The 24,110-nt window shown below is 37.4% G+C and overlaps 1 protein-coding gene across 3 annotated transcripts in view; it reads right to left on the reverse strand.

Annotated features, from left to right (window-relative positions):
• Positions 1–24,110, reverse strand: part of LOC124721341 (exocyst complex component 1) — a 274,341-nt gene that overhangs the window by 137,049 nt on the left and 113,182 nt on the right. For all 3 annotated transcript variants that reach the window (XM_047246261.1, XM_047246259.1, XM_047246260.1), the window contains one exon: positions 17,753–17,861. In XM_047246261.1, coding sequence (XP_047102217.1) covers positions 17,753–17,861 — 109 coding nt within the window. The remainder of the gene's footprint in view (positions 1–17,752; positions 17,862–24,110) is intronic.

Genomic DNA, 24,110 nt, shown 5'->3' on the forward strand with positions numbered 1-24,110 from the left:
CAGTTAGCCCTAAATGCAGAAAAATGTAAGTTAATGCGGATGAGTAAGAAGATCAAACCTATAGTGTTCAAATCCAGTATTGCTATTGTCCTGCTTGACACTGTCAACTCCTTTAAATATCTGGGTGTAATGTTGCAAAGTGATATGAGATGGAACAAGCACAAGAGAACTATGGCAGGGAAGGTGAATGGTCAACTTCGGTTCATTGGGAGAATTTTACGAACTAGTGGTACACCTGCAAAAGAGGGTGCATATAGGACTCCAGTGCAACCTACTCTTGAGTTCTGCTCGAGTATTTGGGATTTGTACCAGCTCAGATTAAAGGAAGACATCGAAACAATCCAGAGGCGGGCTGCTAGATTTGTTACCAGTAAGTTTTAACAACACGTAAGTGTTATGGAGATGCTTTGGAAACTCAAATGGGAATCTCTGCTGGGGAAACACTACTGAGAAAATTTAGAGAACTGGCATTTGATGCTGACTGCTGAACGATTCTACTGCCACCAACATACATTGCGCATAACGACCACGAAGAAAAGATATGAAAAATTAAGACTCATACAGAGGCATATAGACAGTTGTTTCTCTCCTCACTCTATTTGTGAGTGCAACAGGAAATGAAATGACTTGTTGTAGTACAGGGTATCCTCCTCCATACACTGTACAGTGGCTTGTGGCGTATCTATGCCGATGTAGATGTAGATCGGTGGAATAGGCAAATAACTAAACCAATCTCACTATGCCCTTACAATAGGATGAGCAGATGACCTGTATTTTACGGGATTGTCCCTTATTTAGCTTAAGTGTCCCATTGTCCTGACAAAATACAAATGGGACGTATATTGTCCCGTTTTTCATAAACTGGTCCATGGGTAGCAATAGCCTGTTTTGAAGTAATGTGTAGCATAAGCAAATGGAGAACAAATGTGGTCATATCCAAGAATAAAGAAAATACAATATTTGATTAAACCAAACTGAATGAGGTCTATCATTTCCAACTTCCTTACATCTCAAGATAATTACTACAAGAATTTGTAGCTCATTACTACATTTGTGCTAGTTCTACCTCGAAGTAACGCTGCAGCAGAAAGGGTGTTCTCGATTACAAATACTTTATCAACTGACGAAAAGAAGACTTTTGTGTGTAAACTGTTAAGAAATAATTATAACTAAGATTCATTTTGTGGATACTTCATATGTTGGTTTTTATAAAATTCCAATTGAAAATATCAGACTTCTACAAAAAAACTTCAGAAACTACGCACGGTGAAACTTGCAGACCAATTGAGAGTGAAAAATAAATAACCTATGTAAATAATAATCGTTTACTACCATAGTTAAAAACTTCGTTGGATGAAAGTGATATACTGTGATAGAAGATATTTTTATGTATCTTTTAGTATGAATTTTAACAAAATGGTATAATGATCTATGCAACTGTAGCAGAAAGCAACAAATCTACTAGACATAGTAGGCCTATTAATAAAAGTTTTTAAAAAATGTCCATTCATTTCAACTTCTAATTTTGTCCTGTATTTTATTACACCCTACAAGCATCCTTTTGTCCATAGGCAATTAACATATAAACCATGAATGAATATGAAATGACTTGCGAACACTACCAACAACAGACACCTTCATTCAACACTGATGTTTTGCAGGCCATATCACATGATGGGGTCCGTTTAAAAGCTCTAAGCCAATTGAGTAAAGATTTGTCACAAATGAGGTAGATGTCAAATATTCAATAAAACCTCACCTCAGTGGGGAGAAAAAAAGGAAAAGAAAACTGTTATTCTTGTTTAAACATAGTACAAAGCTTCTAGTATTGTAATAAGTGACATAACATACTGAAGATCAGTGAGCAGAATGTGCATAAGGAGAATAAATTCCACTATAGAGGAACATTGCAACATGTTAGGAGCTGTATTTATAGATCCTAATAAATTCTTAATCTATAAATGTCCGGCGAATTATGGTTTACATCTTAACAGACTGGGCTCTAAAACATTTAGCAAAATGTTCCCTGATACTTGTCAATCATAAGAAATAAGGGAAACTAATAAATGTTAAAGAACCTAAATGACTTCTGGTCAACAGTAAACTACTGTATTTATTTGAGTAAAGGACGATTCTGAATATAAGACAACCCTCTTTTTTAAGAGGCTCCTAGAGGAAAATTTATTTTTTCACGTATTCTGACTAGTAAAAATTGCAGACTTTTACTGATGTAAGGCATTTGCCTAAAAAGTACCTGTTCTAAATTTATGCCATTTATTGGTTGTCTTCATCTTGATAATAAGTGGGGAAATAAAAACAAACAGAAAGTAATTGTTTACATTAATTTTTATCTCCACTACTGCTTTTCCTTTTGTTTAGCCTGTTGCCTGTGGCACCACTATTTTTAATTATCATTATCATCACCTTAACAGGGCAACTGTGAAACTTGTATTTTTTTGTCACAAATATTTGGCTATGTCTTCCAAATATGTTGTGTCTTTTAATACACAGTGAGTGGATTTCACTTCTATAGTGATGTGAGAATGTTACAATGTCTTTTGCTACAAAAACATACCATCTGCCTACTGCTCTCTCCTTGGCTTTGTAGAAACAGCAGCTGACACACCCCCTATAATTTGTGTCATACCTCACAGTGAGCGTCGACAACATTGCTGAACATAATGCTCCAGTCCAGACTTTTAGCATCTGCAGAAATGTATGCTATTTTAAGTATTTGTCCAACTTCAAAGTCAGTTCAGTTTCAAGTAGATATGAATGCAAGCAAAGTGCAGTTTAAACATGGTAGATGTTCATAAAAAGCTGAAGAACACAGTACAGATTCCTGTGGTTGGTAGCAAGACAAAATCTGGTGCCCGCTCACCACTCCCATCCCCAACTCATATAGTTCTAAGCTAAGTTGATGTCACTGTTCCCCATCCACGCCTTCTGTAGTGCTGTGCCTGAGCAACAGTGAAACATGGACGGCAATATCTTCTACAGTGACGGTCATACGTAACAGCAGCAACTAATGCATTAATAAAATATTGCAATCACGATTCAGTCCAATTCTAGAATTTCCACTCACCCCGCAAAATAGTGCTGTTTATTGGTACTATCCTCGCAATGGGTGTTTTCTCTATATTTTATTCTTGTGATAACATCTGCAGTCAGTTTAATGTGATTTGTTTCATTTGTTAGACATTTAATTCTGGATTCATTTTCTTTCTCGTTTCATCTGAATGCCACCATCTTGTTCTAAAGCTGATTAAAAGTACGTCATTTTCTCCAGTATTCTAATAGATGAATAGCTACCAAATTTTCATTTCCAGTGCACTTCATAAATCATTTGTTTTCATAACCAAATAAAATACTGACTTGTGTTCAGAATCAATTAATGGTTTTTGAAGAACAAGATTTTCCCCTTTGAATGTCACCTTTACTTAAAATGCAGCATAATTTATGTATATAGTATCCATACATGTATGAGAACTTCTATTGAAAACCTATTCAAACACAACAAAAGTTTGAGTTGATAGAATATAATGCTCTTTCCTCCTGTGTTTCACAAAACTATCAATTTTTTAAGCAGAGCATTAATTTGTTGTAGCTAGTTTATAGCTTCTCATGTACCTACCTGTTGCACTAGTGCCACAAGTCAAATGCCACATGACCGATGGAGCAAGATCGATACTTATTCATTCAGATTTAGATTACTATGAAAGAAGTGACTTTAACTGTTTAAATGAAGAATATATTTTTGAGGGTTGTTATGTCCAACTAATAAACCTTAATGTTGTTACAATGTCAATTTATAGAATCCCAGGAAAAGTAATAACTGAGCATTTCCTACGAAAATTTCAGTTCTTGCTATGACACCTTAGTATAGTGAAAAAGAAGGGGAAAAAATGTAATTGCTTTTGATTTCAACATCAATGTGCTTAGTGCAAACAGTGAAGAATAAAAATTCATTGACTTAATACAAAAATTACCATTTCAAATTAAATTCTTCAGAATCAACAAGAGAAAGTGCACAGTCTGCTTCATGTATTGACAATAATTCAACAAATTATGGATTTGAAGATGTACATAAATTTTGTTTGGATTTAGGAGTTTCTGATCATTCAGGATTATTCACTAGGCTGAGATCAGATAAGGAAATTCTGCATAAAATAAGTCTACATAAAAAGGCACTTTAATCAGGAAAACATGATTTCATTTCAGACTAGCTGAATAAGACAGAATGGCACTTTGACGGAATTATTTGAAGCAATGCAAATTTTGAAGCATACTTAAGTAAGCTTTTAAATGTTTTCAATGAAACTTTTCCACCTAAAACTTGTTTTAAGAAAGAGGCAAAACAATCAAAATGGATCACTAAACAATATCTAGTGCTAAGAAAGAGACAGCTACACAATGAACTATAATATAATAAAAATATTGACTTTGCTGAATATGTCAGATGATACCAAATTACATTTAAGAAAGTTGACAAGGCAGCAAAGCAAATAGCAAATAATAGTTTAAATCTAAGACCTGAGAATAAATCAAAGGCAGTGTGGTCAGTTGTGAAATCTTAATTAGGTATTAAAGACTCTAGTCATGAAATTTGTAAAATCAAGTATGAAGATGAGGTTACTGAAAATCCAGCTCAAATTTCATAATGCTCCAATGAATTCTGAATTAATGTAGCAAAGTCAGATGTCAATGTTGCAGATTATGACAACAAAGTATGTCCCTTCAGACTAGATAAAATGTCTGAATGCCTCACACAATTTAAAAGGGTCAGCAATAGAAGCAGGAAATATATTAATACTGAAAAACAAAAATTCTTTGGGTTGGGATGAGATACCCACAAAAGTTCTCAAATTTGTGTGTAAACTAATAGGGCACCCACTGTGTATAATAATTAACCAATGTTTTGAACATGGATGTTTCCCAGAGGTGCTGAAGTGTGCAGAAGTAAAACCCCTGTTCAAAAAAGAGCCAAGAGAGAATTTAGGAAATTACTGTCTCATATTACTTTTTCCAGTCTTATCAAAAGTATTTGAAAAAGCCAATGCCATCCAGATTCAAAATTTTATTGAATATTATGAGATTACTTTGAAAAATCAATTTGGCTTCCAATGTGAAAAAGAACTATAGATGAAATTAACAAGTTTGTAGTCAAGACTGGCACAACATTAGACAATAAAAATAAAGTTGCAGAGATCTTTTGTAACCTCACACAAGTTTTGACTCAGTAAATCGTGCACTTCTTATCCATAAACTTGACACGTATGGAATTAGGGGTAGTGTTCTACATTGGCTTACTTCATACCTGTGCAGTAAGAAACAAAGAGTGGTTGTCTCTACAAATGCAGAAAATTATTCTTCCAAATGGAGGATTGCAACACAAGGTATCTCTCAAGATTCTATCCTATGACTTATTTTGTTTCTGTTCTACATTAATGACCTATCAATCAATATAAAAAACCTATCACTTTTATTTGTGGATGACACATCCGTATTAATTGAGGAGTGTAAGTCAGAGACTATCCCTGTCTCCATCATCCACACAATAGATCATTTAGAAACATAGTTTCATCTCAGCTGATTAACCCTGAATATCCAAAAACCCTAGTGATCTAGTTCATAACAAAACAGTCAACATCCCAGGAAATTAAAATAAACCACAAAAATCAAAATCTACAAGAAATGGATTTTCCAAAATTTTTAAGATTAAGCATACACATGAATTCAAACTCGAACAAACATATGGAATATCTAGTAAATGAAGCATGTAGTTTTGCACTGGCAATGCAAATACTGGCAAATGCCACTGACATAGGCACAAGGAAAATTGCATACCTCAGCTATTTCCAGTCAGTTATAAGAAACGATATTTTTGGGGAAATTTGAGATTGACAGGAAGTGCAAAATGGCTAAGCAGGGATGGCTAGAGGACAAATGTAAGTATGTAGAGGCTTATCTCACTAGGGGGCAAGATAGATACTGCTTACAGGAAAATTAAAGAGACCTTTGGAGAAAAGAGAACCACTTGCATGAATATCAAGAGCTCAGATGGAAACCCAGTTCTAAGCAAAGAAGGGAAAGCAGAAAGGTGGAAGGAGTATATAGAGGGTCTATACAGGGGCGATGTACTTGAGGACAAGAAGAGGATGTAGATGATGACGAAAAGGGGAGATATGATACTGCGTGAAGAGTTTGACAGAGCACTGAAAGACCTAAGTCGAAACAAGGCCCCGGGTGTAAACAACATTCCATTAGAACTACTGACAGCCTTGGGAGAGCCAGTCCTGACAAAACTCTACCATCTGGTGAGCAAGATGTACGAGACAGGTGAAATTCCCTCAGACTTCAAGAAGAATATAATAATTCCAAACCCAAAGAAAGCAGGTGTTGACAGATGTGAAAATAACCGAACTATCAGTTTAATAAGTCACAGCTGCAAAATTCTAACGCAAATTCTTTACAGACGAATGGAAAAACTGATAGAAGCCAACCTCGGGGAAGAACAGTTTGGAATCCGTAGAAATGTTGGAACACGTGAGGCAATACTGACCCTACGACTTATCTTAGAAAATAGATAAAGGAAAGGCAAACCTACATTTCTAGCATTTGTAGACTTGGAGAAGGCTTTTGACAATGTTGACTGGAATACTCTTTCAAATTCTGAAGGTGGCAGGGGTAAAATACAGGGAGCGAAAGGATATTTAAAATATGTACAGAAACCAGGTGTCAGTTATAAGAGTAAAGGGGCACGAAAGTAAAGCAGTCGTTGGAAAGGGAGTGAGACAGGGTTGTAGCCTCTCCCCAATGCTATTCAATCTGTATATTGAGCAAGCAGTAAAGGAAACAAAAGAAAAGTTCGGAGTAGGTATTAAAATCCATGGAGAAGAAATAAAAACTTTTGAGGTTCGCTGATGACATTGTAATTCTGTCAGAGACAGCAAAGGACTTGGAAGAGCAGTTCAACGGGATGGACAGTGTCTTGAAAGGAGGGTATAAGATGAACATCAACAAAAGCAAAATGAGGGTAATGGAATGTAGTCAAATTAAGTCGGGTGATGCTGAGGGAATTAGATTAGGAAATGAGACACTTAAAGTAGTAAAGGAGTTTTGCTATTTGGGGAGCAAAATAACTGATGATGGTCAAAGTAGAGAGGATATAAAATGTAGACTGGCAATGGCAAGGAAAGCGTTTCTGAAGAAGAGAAATTTGTTAACATCGAGTATTGATTTAAGTGTCAGGAAGTCTCCAGAATGAGATTTTCACTCTGCAGTGGAGTGTGCGCTGATATGAAACTTCCTGGCAGATTAAAACTGTGTGCCCGACCGAGACTCGAACTCGGGACCTTTGCCTTTCGCGGGCAAGTGCTCTGCCATCTGAGCTGCCGAAGCACGACTCACGCCCGGTACTCACAGCTTTACTTCTGCCAGTACCTCGTCTCCTACCTTCCAAACTTTACAGAAGCCATGTCTCCGCAATATCCTTTCTTTCAGGAGTGCTAGTTCTGCAAGGTTCGCAGGAGAGCTTCTGTAAAGTTTGGTAGGTAGGAGACGAGGTACTGGCAGAAGTAAAGCTGTGAGTACCGGGCGTGAGTCGTGCTTCGGTAGCTCAGATGGCAGAACACTTGCCCGCGAAAGGCAAAGGTCCCGAGTTCGAGTCTCGGTCGGGCACACAGTTTTAATCTGCCAGGAAGTTTCATGTCAGGAAGTCGTTTCTGAAAATATTTGTATGGAGTGCAGCCATGTATGGAACTGAAACATGGATGATAAATAGTTTAGACAAGAAGAGAATAGAAGCTTTCGAAATGTGGTGCTACAGAAGAATGCTGAAGATTAGATGGGTAGATCACATAACTAATGAGGAAGTATTGAATAGAATTGGAGAGAAGAGGAGTTTGTGGCACAACTTGACTAGAAAAAGGGATCGGTTGGTAGGACATGTTCTGAGGCATCGAGGGATCACCAATTTAGTACTGGAGGGCAGTGTGGAGGGTAAAAATCATAGAGGGAGACCAAGAGATGAATACGCTAAGCAGATTCAGAAGGATGTAGGCTGCAGTACGTACTGGGAGATGAAGAAGCTTGCACAGGATAGAGGAGCATGGAGAGCTGCAACAAACCACTCTCAGGACTGAGGACCACAACAACAACAATCCACATACTGAAAGTAGAGAACAGAATTATTAGAAACATGTGTGGTGTACATCCAAGGAAATCATGTTGCCCATTATTTAAAAATCTGAAATTATTAACAGTACCCTCTCTATGTAGCTATGATATATCCTTTTTTTGCATAGCAATTCAGAATTATGCAAGGAGGACTGCTTTGGTCACACGTATAATACAAGAAATAAATAAAAAAAATTTTATGCTCCCTGCTCACCATTTAAACTTATATGCTCAGACTCCCCAGTATGTGGGAATGAAAATTTAGAATCAACTAAAAGCCACAAATAATCTGAGTATGAACGTATATTCACTGAAAAGAACGCTACACAATGTTCTGCTTCAGCAATGCTACTACTCAGTTGAAGAATTCATGAATGATGAAGTGAAAGTTTCAGCAGGGTGAAGTTTATAAACTGTCTTGTTGCGTGAATATGTAAAGGTATCTTTTCAGAAAAAGTTACATTTATGTTTAAATGAAACTCTGCCTTATTAACTAAGTTTTATATCATTGAAATTGTGTTAACCATATTTTGACATGTCTCCTGTACTTTAATCAAATGATTAATATATGTATGCTATGAGGTGAATAAATCAGAATTCACTCAGTCCCTGGAGGGTATCAATTTCATGAATTGTGTAAACGTCACTCCCTTCCTTCCTCCCCTACCCTGCTTCAACAGTGAATGCACAAATTTTTATAACATACTCTTTATCTTCTCTTCTACAGGAATGACACACACACATTATTATTATTTCTTTCTTGTCTCAGATGTTATGTCTGGTTAAAAATGGAAGGTGACACGGACCTTGATCAAGCGTGACTTCCTTTTAACTGTACGGTATATGTTACATTGCATTTAGGAACTTTCGGGTAATTGAACATGTATCAATAATTACAGATTTCTGTAGCTGTATATATAAGTTTGGATGTAGCTGTATTGCATTGATGTACTGGTGGATATTGTGTGGTATGACTCCTGTAGTTGATAGTATAATTGGTATAATGTCAACTTTATCCTGATGCCACATGTCCTTGACTTCCTCAGCCAGTTGGATGTATTTTTCAATTTTTTCTCCTGTTTTCTTTTGTATATTTGTTGAATTGGGTATGGATATTTCGATTAGTTGTGTTAATTTCTTCTTTTTATTGGTGAGTATGATGTCAGGTTTGTTATGTGGTGTTGTTTTATCTGTTATAATGGTTCTGTTCCAGTATAATTTGAATTCATCGTTCTCCAGTACATTTTGTGGTGCATACTTGCATGTAGGAACATGTTGTTTTATAAGTTTATGTTGTAAGGCAAGCTGTTGATGTATTATTTTTGCTACATTGTCATGTCTTCTGGGGTATTCTGTATTTGCTAGTATTGTACATCCGCTTGTGATGTGATCTACTGTTCCTATTTGCTGTTTGCAAAGTCTGCATTTATCTGTTGTGGTATTGGGATCTTTAATAATATGCTTGCTGTAATATCTGGTGTTTATTGTTTGATCCTGTATTGCAATCATGAATCCTTCCATCTCACTGTATATATTGCCTTTTCTTAGCCATGTGTTGGATGCGTCTTGATCGATGTGTGGCTGTGTTAGATGATACGGGTGCTTGCCATGTAGTGTTTTCTTTTTCCAATTTACTTTCTTCGTATCTGTTGATGTTATGTGATCTAAAGGGTTGTAGGAGTGGTTATGAAATTGCAGTGGTGTAGATGATGTATTTATATGAGTGATTGCTTTGTGTATTTTGCTAGTTTCTGCTCGTTCTACAAAGAATTTTCTTAAATTGTCTACCGGTCCATAATGTAGGTTTTTTATGTCGGTAAATCCCCTTCTTCCTTCCTTTCTGCTTAATGTGAATCTTTCAGTTGCTGAATGTATGTGATGTATTCTATATTTGTGGTTTTGTGATCGTGTAAGTGTATTGAGTGCTTCTAGGTCTGTGTTACTCCATTTCACTACTCCAAATGAGTAGGTCAATATTGGTATAGCATAAGTATTTATAGCTTTTGTCTTGTTTCTTGCTGTCAATTCTGTTTTCAGTATTTTTGTTAGTCTTTGTCTATATTTTTCTTTTAGTTCTTCTTTAATATTTGTATTATCTATTCCTATTTTTTTGTCTGTACCCTAGATATTTATAGGCATCTGGTTTTTCCATCGCTTCTATACAGTCGCTGTGGTTATCCAATACGTAATCTTCTTGTTTAGTGTGTTTTCCCTTGACTATGCTATTTTTCTTACATTTGTCTGTTCCAAAAGCCATATTTATATCATTGCTGAATACTTCTGTTATCTTTAGTAATTGGTTGAGTTGTTGATTTGTTGCTGCCAGTAGTTTTAGATCATCCATGTATAGCAGATGTGTGATTTTGTGTGGGTATGTTCCAGTAATATTGTATCCATAATTTGTATTATTTAGCATGTTGGATAGTGGGTTCAGAGAAGGCAGAACCAGAAAGGACTTAATGAGTCTCCTTGGTATATTCCACGCTTAATCTGTATTGGCTGTGATGTGATATTATTTGAAAGTGTTTGGATATTAAGTGTGGTTTTCCAATTTTTCATTATTATGTTTAGGAACTGTATTAATTTAGGATCTACTTTGTATATTTCCAATATCTGTAGTAACCATGAGTGGGGTACACTATCACAAGCTTTTTGGTAATCAATGTATGCGTAGTGCAGCGACTTTTGTTTAGTTTTAGCTTGATATGTCACCTCTGTATCTATTATCAGTTGCTCTTTACATCCTCGTGCTCCTTTGCAGCAGCCTTTTTGTTCTTCATTTATAATTTTGTTCTGTGTTGTATGTGTCATTAATTTCCGTGTAATGACTGAAGTTAATATTCTGTATATTGTTGGTAGGCATGTTATGGGGTGGTATTTTGCTGGGTTTGCTGTGTCTGCTTGATCTTTAGGTTTCAGATAAGTTATTCCTTATGTAAGTGTATCAGAGACTGTGTATGGGTCTGCAATGTAATTGTTAAATAATTTAGTTAGATGTGAATGTGTTGAGGTGAACTTCTTTAGCCAGAAATTTGCTATTTCATCATTTCCAGGGGCTTTCCAATTGTGAGTAGAATTAATTGCTTGGGTGACTTCATGTTGCAAAATTATCACTTCAGGCATTTGTGGTATCATCTTGTATGTATCTGTTTCTGCTTGTATCCACCGTGCATGCCTGTTATGTTGTACCGGGTTTGACCATATGTTGCTCCAGAAGTGTTCCATGTCTGTTATGTTTGGTGGATTGTCTCTTTTAATGTGTGTGTTATCTATTGTCTGGTAAAATTTCTTTTGGTTTGTGTTGAATGTTTGGTTTTGTTTCCTTCTATTTTCACTTTTTTTGTATCTTCTAAGTCGTTTGGCCAATGCTTGTAATTTCTGCTTCTTTTCATCTAATTGCTCTATCGCTTCTTGTTGTGAGATTTTACCTAACCTTTTTCATTTTTTTTGAGACATTTCATTTCTTATAAATTGTGTTAGCTGTCCGATGTCTTTTCTCAGTTTTTCTATTCTGATCTGTAGCCTGTGTTGCCATGCTGGTTTTGTGGGTTTCTTCTGTGTGTTGGTTGGTCTGATCTCTGCCTAGTGTGTATATTTAGTGTAGTGAGTGCTCCTATATAAACCAGTAGTTGTAACTCTTCCATAGCTGTGTTTTCATTTATTTTGTTGTGTATGATTGTGTTGATAGTTTTTATTGTTGTTTCGACTTGTGGGTTATTTGGCGGTCTATGCAAGAATGGTCTAATGTCTCTATTTGTGTCTTTGTATTCTATATATGTCAGCTGAAATTTTTCTTCTATATCTAACATGTGTGTCACTTCATGTTGTATTTGTGCTTGTTTTGGTGGCTGTCTTAAGATTTCGTTTTCCTCTGACTGTTTAATTGATGCGTGTTGTTCTTTGTTTGTTTGCTCTGGGATGTTTGAGTCCATTACTGTATTTTCTTCTTCTTCTGATTGCACATTATTTTGTTCCAGTATTTGTTGTACTTGTTGTTTGATGTTTTCTAATTCTGACTGGGGTATCCTGTTATTTTTTATTATTACACGGATCTGATCAGCTAGTCGTTGTTCTGTTAAAAATTTTAATTCTGGGTATCTGGTAATAAATGTTGTGCATACTTGTGATCTGTATCCAGTTGTGTTGGTTCCTAGGTTTGTTGTTTGGTAATAACAGAACATGAGGTGTCGATTAATTTGATCTGACCATCTCATCCTGTGTCTTTGTTTTCCTTCTAGGGTGGTTGCAGGAAGCATATCCTGCAAAACACCTCTATTTGGATTTGAATCATTTTCCAGTTGGCTAGCAGTGTCGTTACCATTGTGGGCGGGCATAGGGTTCAAGCATCGTCCCCGACCATGATGGCGCTTGTCCGAGGCTTCTTTAGTTCTTTCCTGAACCAACTAATCACACTAAAAAGGGGGTTAGCCCTATTAGTGGTTTGTTCTTTTCGTCGCCTTTTACGACTGGCAGAACATACCGGAGGCCTATTCTTTTCCCGGGCCTCCACGGGAATTATTATTATTATTATTATTATTATTATTATTATTATTATTATTATTATTATTATTTGGAAAAAGATTTTGTCATTGGACAAGTAGAAAAATTTAATATCTAACTAAAAGATACAATCTTTAAAATGTGCCTCCAAAGCTACATTTTTCACTGTTAGATAAGTTCTATGCCATGTATGGGCTATAGCGATACAAAGAATTTTTTAAATATACAAAGCAATAAAAATTGCATCCAAAAATCAATATTTGCGAAAAGTACAAATTGCTGCATGTGGATAAATCACTCTGACTAAATGCTCATCACTAGAGCAGAGAGTTTGTAAGAATTGTAATACTGAAATAACAACACTAAACAAACAAATTTCATGCTTACAGTTGACAGTCAATACTTTAAAAAGAGATGTTGACTTACTCAAGAATTAAAATTGGGATGTGTGATTGAAGCCTTCAGTAAGTGAAGTTACCCAAGTCAAAAGTAATAAATCATCAAATTGGATAAAAGTATCACATAAAGGCAGCTCTTCAACCACAAAAAGAACTACAAACTCTGTATTTTCCGATAAAAACAAATATCATGTTTTGCAAACAAGTGATTGTGATAACCACTCTCTTAATGACCATGAGCTTGTAAAAATGAGTCAGACGAAAGTGAATAGTGTTTTTGCATCTAATGTCCAAAGCAAACACAGATCATCAAGGAAAAAGAGTGGTCACAGCAGAAAACTATTCAGCATGTTTCAAGAGAAATATTGAGACATAGCAGTGACTAGTGTGGTGAAACCCCGAGTGGGATGTAAAATTATTGGAAACACTAACTCACAGATGAAACTAACGCAGAAAATGAGTTTATTGTCTGTATAATAGGATCAAATGAGGTGGCATAAAATGAAGCAGAGGTTTGTGTGAAAACTCTGCAGAATTTTCACTAACAATTCAGAAACACAGCAGTTGCCACACTGCCTCATAGGCACGGTCCAATTTGTGGTTCATGTTTAAGTAAAAGAATTCAGAAAACAAACTTTAAAATAAGGAAACTGTGTTCACAATACACCAAGTGCAGCATACTGGATATAAGCAAGCTATATCTAATTCTGCACATGAAGTATGGAATGCATTTAAGCTATAAGGAGAAAGGTAGGTTTGTGACAGTGTCTATGAAGTAATTAACGAAAGACTTTTAAGGACTAGAAAAATCTATCAGCTTCCTGTACATCTTACTTACAACAGCTAGGAAAGTAAAATGAGCAAGAAAGAAGAATGAAAAGGCAACACAACTAGTGATCCCAATTTAAACTGAAGGTATGTGATGCTCTAAATATGACTCCCAACTACCAAGTCGTGAATACACCTGGTCTAAAAATTTATCACTATAATGCGCAATCCCTGCATAATAAGAGTGATGCAATTAATGTACTGTTAACTTAGGAACTAAAAGATATCTCAGTGTGATTTCTGAACACTGGCTTAACCCAGAATCAGTTCAAAATACAAAAATAAATAAATTCACTTTGTCTTTTTACTATTGCAGGAAAAACAGCAGGCACAGTTGGGTGGCAATTTACATAAAGGAAAATATAATATTCGTCTGACACAAAGTGTCCAAGTATTTTGATTTCTTTTTCTCCAGAGAGATACTTTCTTGGATTAAGTTTCAGTCTGCCTTGTTGGAGACACTTGAGAATGGCCCTCAGTCTCTTTATGTGTTCATTAAATGTCTCTGAGAACACTATAATGTCATCTAAATAACAAAGATATTGTCCACTTCAGGTGACTTAGAAGATTATCCATCATCTGTTCAAAAGTTGCTAGTGCATTACACAAACCAAACGGCATTACCTTAATTAAGCTCATACAGGCACTCAGGTGTGATGAATGCATTTTTCTCAAGATCACCTCATCTACATAGATTTGCCAGTATCCCGAGTACATGTCCATGGTTGAGAAAAACTTAGCCCCCTTCAGAAAATCTGGTGTATCGTCAATTCATAGAAGAGGGTAAATGTCTTTTTTAGTTATCTTATTAAGCTTCCTGTAATCAACACAAAAGCGCCAACTGCCATCTTTCTTCCTGACGAGAACCACTGGTGATGACGATGGGCTCTGCGAAGGCCGAATGATGTCATTCTTCATCATTTTTTCTACCTTGTCATGAATTATTTGATGTTCCATTGCTGACACATGGTATGCTCTCTGGCTTATTGGTTGATGGTCTCCAGTGTTAATCCGGTGCTTCACTGTCGATTTGTCTGATTTTCTCTTCACCTGTGGATTGAAGCATTCAGAGAACTCTTGAAGAAGGGCAAGTAGCTTCTTCTAATGTTCCTTAGTGAGATCTGGTGATAGTCGAGCTAGAAGATCTTATCTCGTAGTGGTAGCACTAATTTTGCCCACAGACTTGGCATGGGAGGTTTCTATGATGCTCATCTGTTCTGCAATTAACGGCTCTGCATTTGCTACACACATGTATCTTGGAAGGATCTGCAGTTCTCGGCGACAGTTAACTATCCACAATTTACTGAATCTGTTCTTAAATGAGACAACAGAGGCTGGGATGACCAAGTTATTCTTCAGTGGTATGCTTCTCTTCCATTCCATTACAAGATCCATGGGTTGATGCATGGCATGACGCATGACAGTTACCTTTCTAGTGCTGTCTGCAGGAATGATCACTTCATCCAGCACACACAGTCTCCACACACTCAGATGCGCATCTTCCTGTCCACAGTACCTCATCTTGCCTAGCATAATCTTTGAGCGACCACAGTCCATAATTGCCTGAGAAGCTATCAAAAAGTCCCATCTGAGAATGACGTCATGACTACACTCTTGTAAGACGATGAATTCTAAGGGCTGTGTATGGCCATGTATACCCACACGAATGACACATCTTTCAGTAGGATTTACATATTTCCCATTAGCCATCTCCAGCAGAGATGTTTTGTTGTCAACAAATACGGTTTTCTGCAACTGGCGACGGTACTTCTCCGAAATGACTAAATATGATGCTCCAAGGTCCACAAGAGCTTGGGCTGGTCGGCCATCCATGAGGATATTGACATAGTTTCCTATCATTTTTGTAGTGATCGACGACAGAGGAGTTTTCTCCTCAACAGCGTCACCTCCAAGGAAGGTCGCACCCTTTGGTTTTCTAGGTTGCGGTGGCTAGGTGATCAGCTGGAGCTTCTAAACAGCGATGGAGACCTTGATCAGCATGTTGGGGAGCATCTTCTCCAGCAGCTAGCTTGCGGTGATTGTGACCTACATCGTCCTGCACCCACATCCTTCTTGTTCAACTCCGACGTCCCAGAGTTGACGTCGGCTAAGATCGGTCTGCTGTCTTCTGGTGTGGGCGTCATCAAATATCTTCCGCCTTTCTCGACAACAGCGCACCACATGTCCCGGTCGTCTGTAGTGGAAACATACTGGTTGGTTATCCTGGATTCTCCAGACGTCAGTCTTCCTTGGTGCTCAAACAGGTTCCTCATGCGGTATTGTAAGAACGTAACTTCGCCTGGGTCTCCACTTGTTCACCGTTTTAAAGGGAAATGAAGGACACGAGATTGGGTTCAATGTCTGTTCCACTTCCTCCCCTATGACCTCTTGAAGTGTCTCGGTTTTTTGCTCGCCACGCAATCCAAGTGCCTTCTGATCTTCCCCTGTCACTACCTGATGAAGAACACTTGTGGAATCCATCGCAGACATCGATACAACATTTGGAAGCCGTTCAAACTTCTTGCATGTAATTCTTTTTTGATGCGTTGTCTTGATAACTGGCACCATTTTATGAAGTCATCTGCTGTCAAAACCCCCTTCAGGAGTAGGGATTGATACATGTCCTCAGCAACACCCTTCGTGAGATGTGCAACCTTATCTTCCTCCTTCATTCTAGGATTCACTATTTTACACAACTCCAAGACGTGTAGAATGTATAATGCTGTAGTTTCTCCTGGACGTTGTGCCCTACACTTTAATTTGTCTTCAGCCTTGCACTTCTGTCATTGTATGTCGCCGAAATACTTGTGCAGTTCTGCCTGAAATACTTCCCAGCTTGTGAACTTCTCCTCGTTGTTCTCATACCATTGCTTGGCTGTGCCCTCCAAGTAGAAAAATATGTTGGCCAAACACACGGTGTCATCTCATTTGTTAACTTTGGCTATACGCTCATATACCTTCAGTCACTTGTTTGGATCTTGGCCACCGTCACCAGATAACCCGGAAGGACATCTCATGTGGTGGCACACAGTTGCTGTCATCGTAACATCCTATTCTTCTTCTGTCTCTGATAGATTGTGATCTGTTGAATATGGCTAGAATTTGGGTTTCTAGCCATGTAAACGATGGCTCTGTCACGGCCTGTTGGGAGCCACTGTGTCGTCGATAATGTGCGCTATCACAAGTTCCAATACCCAGCGCCTCCACCAGAATACTGTCACGTAGAAGAAGGTGTAATTCGATGAATGAAGAATACTAACTTCACTTAACAAAGGTTTATTCAGCACTTGCACATACAAGAGTGCGGAGCAAACTGCCTCAGGCCAGAACACATACGATATATATACAGTTACAGAACATTGCAGTACAATGATTTTTGATATTTGTGGATACATCTAGAATGTCCTCGAACTGAATACAGAAATTAAAGTTTTGAGCTCACAACCCTGCATGCAAGTCTAGTATCATAACCGCTACACCACAGTGACGGTGCTACACAGCTTCTTCTGTGACACTATACAAAGGAAGGAAAACGACTGTGCAGCCCACAGTGATGATATGTTGTCTCATTCTTGTTAGCCCCACTCTCTACATGAACATCAGTACAGACATAACGAACAAGGCACAAGCTACAATCTTAATACACAGCAATCTGCAATCATTAATTTTTTATGGCCGACAAATCTAAAATGACTGATCAAAGGCAGCACTTGACAAATGCATTGGCTACAATTCTGCAGCAGTCATTGTCCCGTGTTCCCACACATTTAATAGGTTTCCTTTATGACACTGTGATTTTCACAGAAATGTTAACATTTATAAAATAACAATTACTTATCGAACCTTACCTGATGTAACTATAACTTCACTTGGAACTTGAATGCTTTGAGCTCGACTGTAGTCTCTTGGAATGTTCTGAAAGGGCAGTGGTTGCTTTGGGAAGTATTTTGTATAATTCTGAAAAAGGTGAGATTATTTTTTTAATCAAAGGCTGTGATAAAAATATTAAAGGACACTATATTAAATTAATATTGTAGTTTTCAATGTTTACAACAAAATTAATCTACTTTAAGCATAGAATTCCAAGTAACATATACAGAAAAAACTAAAAATGTGACATAGTGATGAGAAGGATGTACTGAATAATTGTATAAAGGCTAGAAAATTGATGAAACCTCAGAATACATAAGTACAAAGAGAAGAAAAAAAATTAGAATTGTCAGGGTCTCCAATCAGTAGGTATGAGTTCAAAAGCATCTTGAAAAATATCACAGCAACAAGGATATATACTGAAAACAGTATTCAAACCCACTGATTCAAGAAATAACATTAATTAGAATAGACTGAAGAAATTTTCAAAAAAAGTTTCATCAACAGATGATTATAACAGAGAATGAAAGATGGACTACATCACCTACAACTGAATGCATAAACCTACAGACTAATCCCTAAAATCACAGTTGCAATGTGTATGGGAGGAATGCAACTTATGGGACACAAAGAAAGAATGGACTGAAACAAGCTCACCCATCAGATACACATACTTCAAAAAGAAATTACTAAACCCAACAGGTGAAAAAAAATAATTAAAAAACTAGAACTGAAAAATCTACAGGACTAAGATGTGATCAGCAAATTCTCACAAACACACGATTTTGAGGAAGAAAAGAAAAGGATCAAATAACAGACATAGACAGAGCAACAGAAGCATAATCACTTGTTGCACATGAAAGATTATTGGGCTAAAAGGAAGACCAATAAATGTTGACTTCAGATTGTCCTAAGTGACCTGTTCATGAAAGAAGAAACAGATGCGATAACACCACTTAGAGCACTCAATATTTCTGCTTTTAGATCCATTAGTTACAATACATGGTGTCAAATGTAGTTGAAAAATTACAAGATTAAAATGTTCACCAAAATTTATAAAATGCACATAGGCTGAAGGTCGCTTGTAACTTGCACTACCCCCCACCCCCTGGTCCCTAAAATACGAGCCAAGCCCACATACCAGCCACCGCATTCCTAGCTGGGAAACTGGTTGCCTGCCTCCCTCCGAGCTGCGATCCACTCACCGCTAGCCCCTCACCTGCCCCCCCCCCCCCCTGCCCCACCCCCAACAGCCCACCTGACAAAATACTGTGTGTGTGTGTGTGTGTGTGTGTGTGTGTGTGTGTGTTTTAACTCTAGCTCTTCAAAGGATAACTCCAAACACTAACAAGTTATCTTTCATTTGTGTGTGCCTATCAACAACTCAATGCTTCTGCTCTCTAGTGAGTGGTCTTCTTTAATCCAAAAATATTTACATTCTACACGAATTTTCCTATGACATTTAAAATAGAATGTAATTTGATAAATTGTGGACACTTACTTTTTTTTTGCAAGAAGTGGAAACAAAGAGGCCCTTCTGAGCCTTGCTACATGCTATGAAAAATGCTGAAATAAATGCTGCAACCCCAGTATACAAACTTGGGAAACAGCTGTACATCAGTTCCTAGTCAAGAAGAGTTTACACAGCACTTCACTAAACATTTTGAATGCAGGCTTCAGTGACTAAATAGTTCAAATACTAAGCTTGAAAGTAAAAGGCAGTATTGGGAACATGTCTTTAATAATCATTTGTTGATGATAGAGTCATGATAGCAGACTACTTCAACAGCTTACTTAACAAAGAAAAATGGTCACAGATTTATAAAATTAATGACATGGATGAAAAATTTAACAGCTTCATTGATATATTTACCCATTACTTTCAAATTGCATTTCCAATGAAAACTGTAATCACAAAGAGCAACTCTAGAGGTGCTCCCAGGCCCCAAATGCAAGAAACTTTTATTGTTTAAATTTTACAAAGAGACCATCCTTTTTGCCAACTGCCTTTCCATTGATACTACAACACTCAATTGGTTCATGCTGTAATAAGCCAAATCATGGCCAGCAAAGCCCATACCATGCTGAGGTGAAAGGTGCTTCGCCAAGCACACTAAGGGAAGACACATAACACTTGTTTCTATTTGAGGAGTGCCAGCAATTTGTCCAATCCCCCATGTGGGCAAAACCAACTAGACGAGCATTCATTGCCAAAGTGCACCGCCCTCATTGCAAACACTCATGCTACAAGGCTCCCGAGCGCTGGGCACCGGCATGTACCTACAGTAAAAAGATTAAACACAAGAGAGCAAATTGTCTGGCTTTAAGGCATCGCTTGGCTAATCAAATAGGTTACTGAGGTGCTCAAAGGAATGCAAAGTTGAGAAAGATGAACAGGAGAGGTTCTGCCACTGTCCCTCACTCCTCTTCTGCAAAGCAAATACAGTAAGAGAGATAGGACTTGTTGAAATGGCAGACATAACTTTGCAAGGTAAAAACAACAACAGACCATCTACCTTTATCATTCATACAGATGCACAAATGAGTGTTTTGTTCATTAAATCTAATCACAGTAGAGAACTAATACTATGGGGTTGTACACTGAATGGATAAGATGGATGGCAGTACAAGTTCACATTTGAAGTTGTGTGGAAGCATGACCATGATTCTGATGCTATCTTAGGCAATGATTTCTTGTACAATTTTCAACACACAGTTATCTTCCGAACACAGGAACCCCAGATTGATAGAAATGTCCACCATTTTTGCAGTGTTCTCATTACATGAACATTAGGGAGTCCAGAACAAATGGACACATTCTGACAACCCACTAAACCATGTACTACAGCGTCGAAGTGGAACAAAACTGAGAAAATATTGAATGGTGCAGAAAAAAGCATTTGGATAGAGGTGAAGAGAGATTTTTTAAGGGGAGATATTTTCTTAGTGGATCCGTCAACAAGAAATGAAGTTTTAGATGGTAAGCAGATGCATGTGAAGTGATGGTTATCTAGAATGAGTGTATCAGACGAGGGTACATTTTTGCATGTAAGCATAAATAATTCTGGAAGCAGAAATATTAAAATTTCCCGGTGTGCCATGCTCATCAAAGTGTGCGAAGTAAATACTTATGAGACAACAGCCCACCAGAAAAACTCATAGCCTGAAAGAACAGTTTACATAAATTCCCACCTCAGTTACATCACCTTTAGAAGTAGAAATTGGAAAGAAACTTTTAACTCCTGTGGAAGTCATAGCAGGATATATTGTATCCTGTTCCAGCCAAATTTGCAACTTTGTTTGAAGAAAAGAAACAACTTCCAGCAACCTCCTTAACATACCATGAGATTCCTATGGGTGATGCTAGGCCTATAACACAGAAGCCATAATGCATACCCTATCACTTGCTGCTTGTACTAGAGAAAAATATTTCAGATTCGCTAGAAACAGGAGTAATTCAACCTTCTTTCAGTCCCTAGGTTTCACCAATAGCGATTGTCCCCAAGAAAATCAGTAATGGAGAAAAGGCTTATCATGGGGTTTAAGGCCATTCATCTGTCTAGTATACCTAGATGACATAACTGTTTTTTCAAGTACAGTGAGAGAGCACACAGTACAACTGAAAAATGTGGTAACTGAACTCATGTTAGTGACGCTAATCTAAATTTGAAATTTAAAAAAAAAAAAAAAAATCAATTTCACACAATCACAAGTGCGCTATCTTTTGGCAGATGGATTAAGACCAGACCAGCAGTTAATGAACACAATGGACAATTTTCCAGCACCAAGGTATGTTAAAGAACTGCAGTCATTTCTTGGGATAACAAATTACTATTGTCGTTTCATGGAGAGCTATGCAGCCACGGTGAAACCTCTCACAATATTACTGAAGAAGGGAATGCCTTTTGGTTGGATTGTGGGTGTGCCACATTAAAAATCAAAGAAATTCTATCAAGTTCACCTGCTTGCCTGGAATTTGTGCTACTTCTTACCTTGTAGTGACATTCTAGCAAGATCACATGTAGGCTGCATTTTGAGTCAAACAGAGACAACACAAAAACACTAACTAGTTATGCACCATACTAACTGATTCAAGCTGAGGACAATTACACCACCACAGAAAAATAACTTCCAACACTATTTTGGCACCCATTGCTTTATCCATATGGGTGTCATTTCGCACCAGTCGATCATGTGCCCTCACAATGGTTGCTGAGTTTAAAAGATCCCAGCAGCAAACTTGTTAGATGGGCCTTAATATTTAGTGAATATGACATAATCAAACACAAGCCTGGTACATTAAATTCAGAATGCAGGTGCCTTGATTAGGAAAATTAAGATCCTGCAATTAATGGTGTGCTTATAGAGGAATTACAAAAAGGCACAAGAATCCGATGCCAAGTGTAGAAAACTGGCTACCTAGCCAGATTTTATAACAAGAGATGATGCTTTATATAAGCAAAATGGCTCTTGAAGAATGGATATTAACTCCAAAAGCTATCCACACATGCATACTGGAACAATGTCACTATAGGATACATGCATGTCTTATTAGGGAAACTTTCATGCAGGCCGTTTTTGGTGGCTGCAGCAAAAGAAAGGTGTAGAACAGGGTTGGCCACAGCCTGTAAAATACCAATGTGCTGCCCATGTATAGTCTGAGGTTCAGCTTGTCTCGGTACTACTTGGTATATCGCAGATTTACCCAGTACTCCTTGGTACAGTACGAAATATCATTTGGGAGTGGGATACAACATTTTCTTCCAGCATTTGATGCAGCTTATTTTAGTTGGTTTGACTTTCTGCAATTCATAAGAATTGTGGTGTAAGCACTGTTTATCCTTCACTATTTGTTTACGCTAAAAAGGAAGTTCACAGGTCCAGTGGCCATGTGCACAAAAGGAGGCAGTCTAGCAATCTATCATCACAGCCTTTAAAAATAAATAAGCACTATAGAGGAGAAGGATGAGAACTCTCAGTACCTATTATGCAGTTGTATAATTGGTGGATACCACAAATTTGCTATGAAAGAGCTTTACAACACAGTGCCAGAATAATTAAGATATAGTTGACAACAAAAGAGCTAAAAATTATAACAATCGAAACACAATTTGTATGGGCTTTACTGTTTTGTACATCAAGAAGCTCTCTGTGTTAAATATGCAGGCACACAACACACAATGGAACTGGTGGTGCAAATAGTAAATTTTCTGAAGCCATTTGTGTTATTACATCATCAGCTGCAACAGTTTCTGATGGGATTGAACAAAGAGTATAGAGATGTTATATATTACTGAAAAGCACACTGCCTGAAATGAGTTTTCAGTTTAAATGTCACTATTGCTGAATTTATGAAGGAAAAAGGATGAATATAACAACAATTACAAGATCCAGAATGGATTGCTGAATTTGCATTGCAAACAGAGTTGACCACAGACTGCCCTCAGTAATACACTGTAAGGTGAGGAGTGACCTATTTCTGAAGCCATGACATAAGTGGATGCATTTAAAAAGAAAATCGCATTGTGGATGTGGACAACTTCTGACAAGGAACACTGTCCATTTCACTAAGATCACTGGTGCTAAAGAAAAATACACTGTTGCAGTGAAAGAATTACAGGAACAGCTTTCTAAACATTTGAGGACACTGTTAATCTTACATCTGTTTCTGAAACAGTTTACCATTGCAGTTGAATGCATCCCTGTGCACCATACCCTGTAACGGCAAAATAACATATCTTTTATTTATTACTGACCATTTCTCCCACTATTTTAGTGTGATACTGAATGATGGCATGACTGCTGAGAAGATTGCTGAAACATTCATCGTACATTTAGCACTACCATTTGGGAGCCCAGCTGGAGGTCATTATAACAGACCAAGGGACATACTTTATGTCCAGTCTTATGGTGCAGGAATGTTGACTGCTTAAAATAAAGAAGTGGAGAACTACGTCATTTCACCCTAAGAGTAATGGCAGGGTTGAAAGCATTCATAAAACTGTAGTTAAAATGTTGTTGTATTACGTGAACCAGTTCATATTCAGACTGGGATCTTCTATTGCCATGTGTTATTTCATTATACAATGCCAGGGTACAGGAAACAGAGCAATGACTCCTTATGAGATAATTTATGGCCAAAAAATGCATTCCCATTTTGGGATTGAGAATTTGCGACCGGGAATAAACTCCAGCAAAATGAAGCAACTGGCTAAAAGATTAAAGTTTATTTGGAAGGGAGTTCAACAGAACAATACTGTCACAGCACTGAGGTAAAAGCTCTGTGGTCAAAATTTGTAGTTGGTGTGGTGATTGGTAGCTAGCTCTAAACATAGA

This window comes from Schistocerca piceifrons, chromosome X (genome assembly GCF_021461385.2).
Source record: "Schistocerca piceifrons isolate TAMUIC-IGC-003096 chromosome X, iqSchPice1.1, whole genome shotgun sequence".
NCBI classification, from domain to species: Eukaryota; Metazoa; Arthropoda; class Insecta; order Orthoptera; family Acrididae; genus Schistocerca; species Schistocerca piceifrons.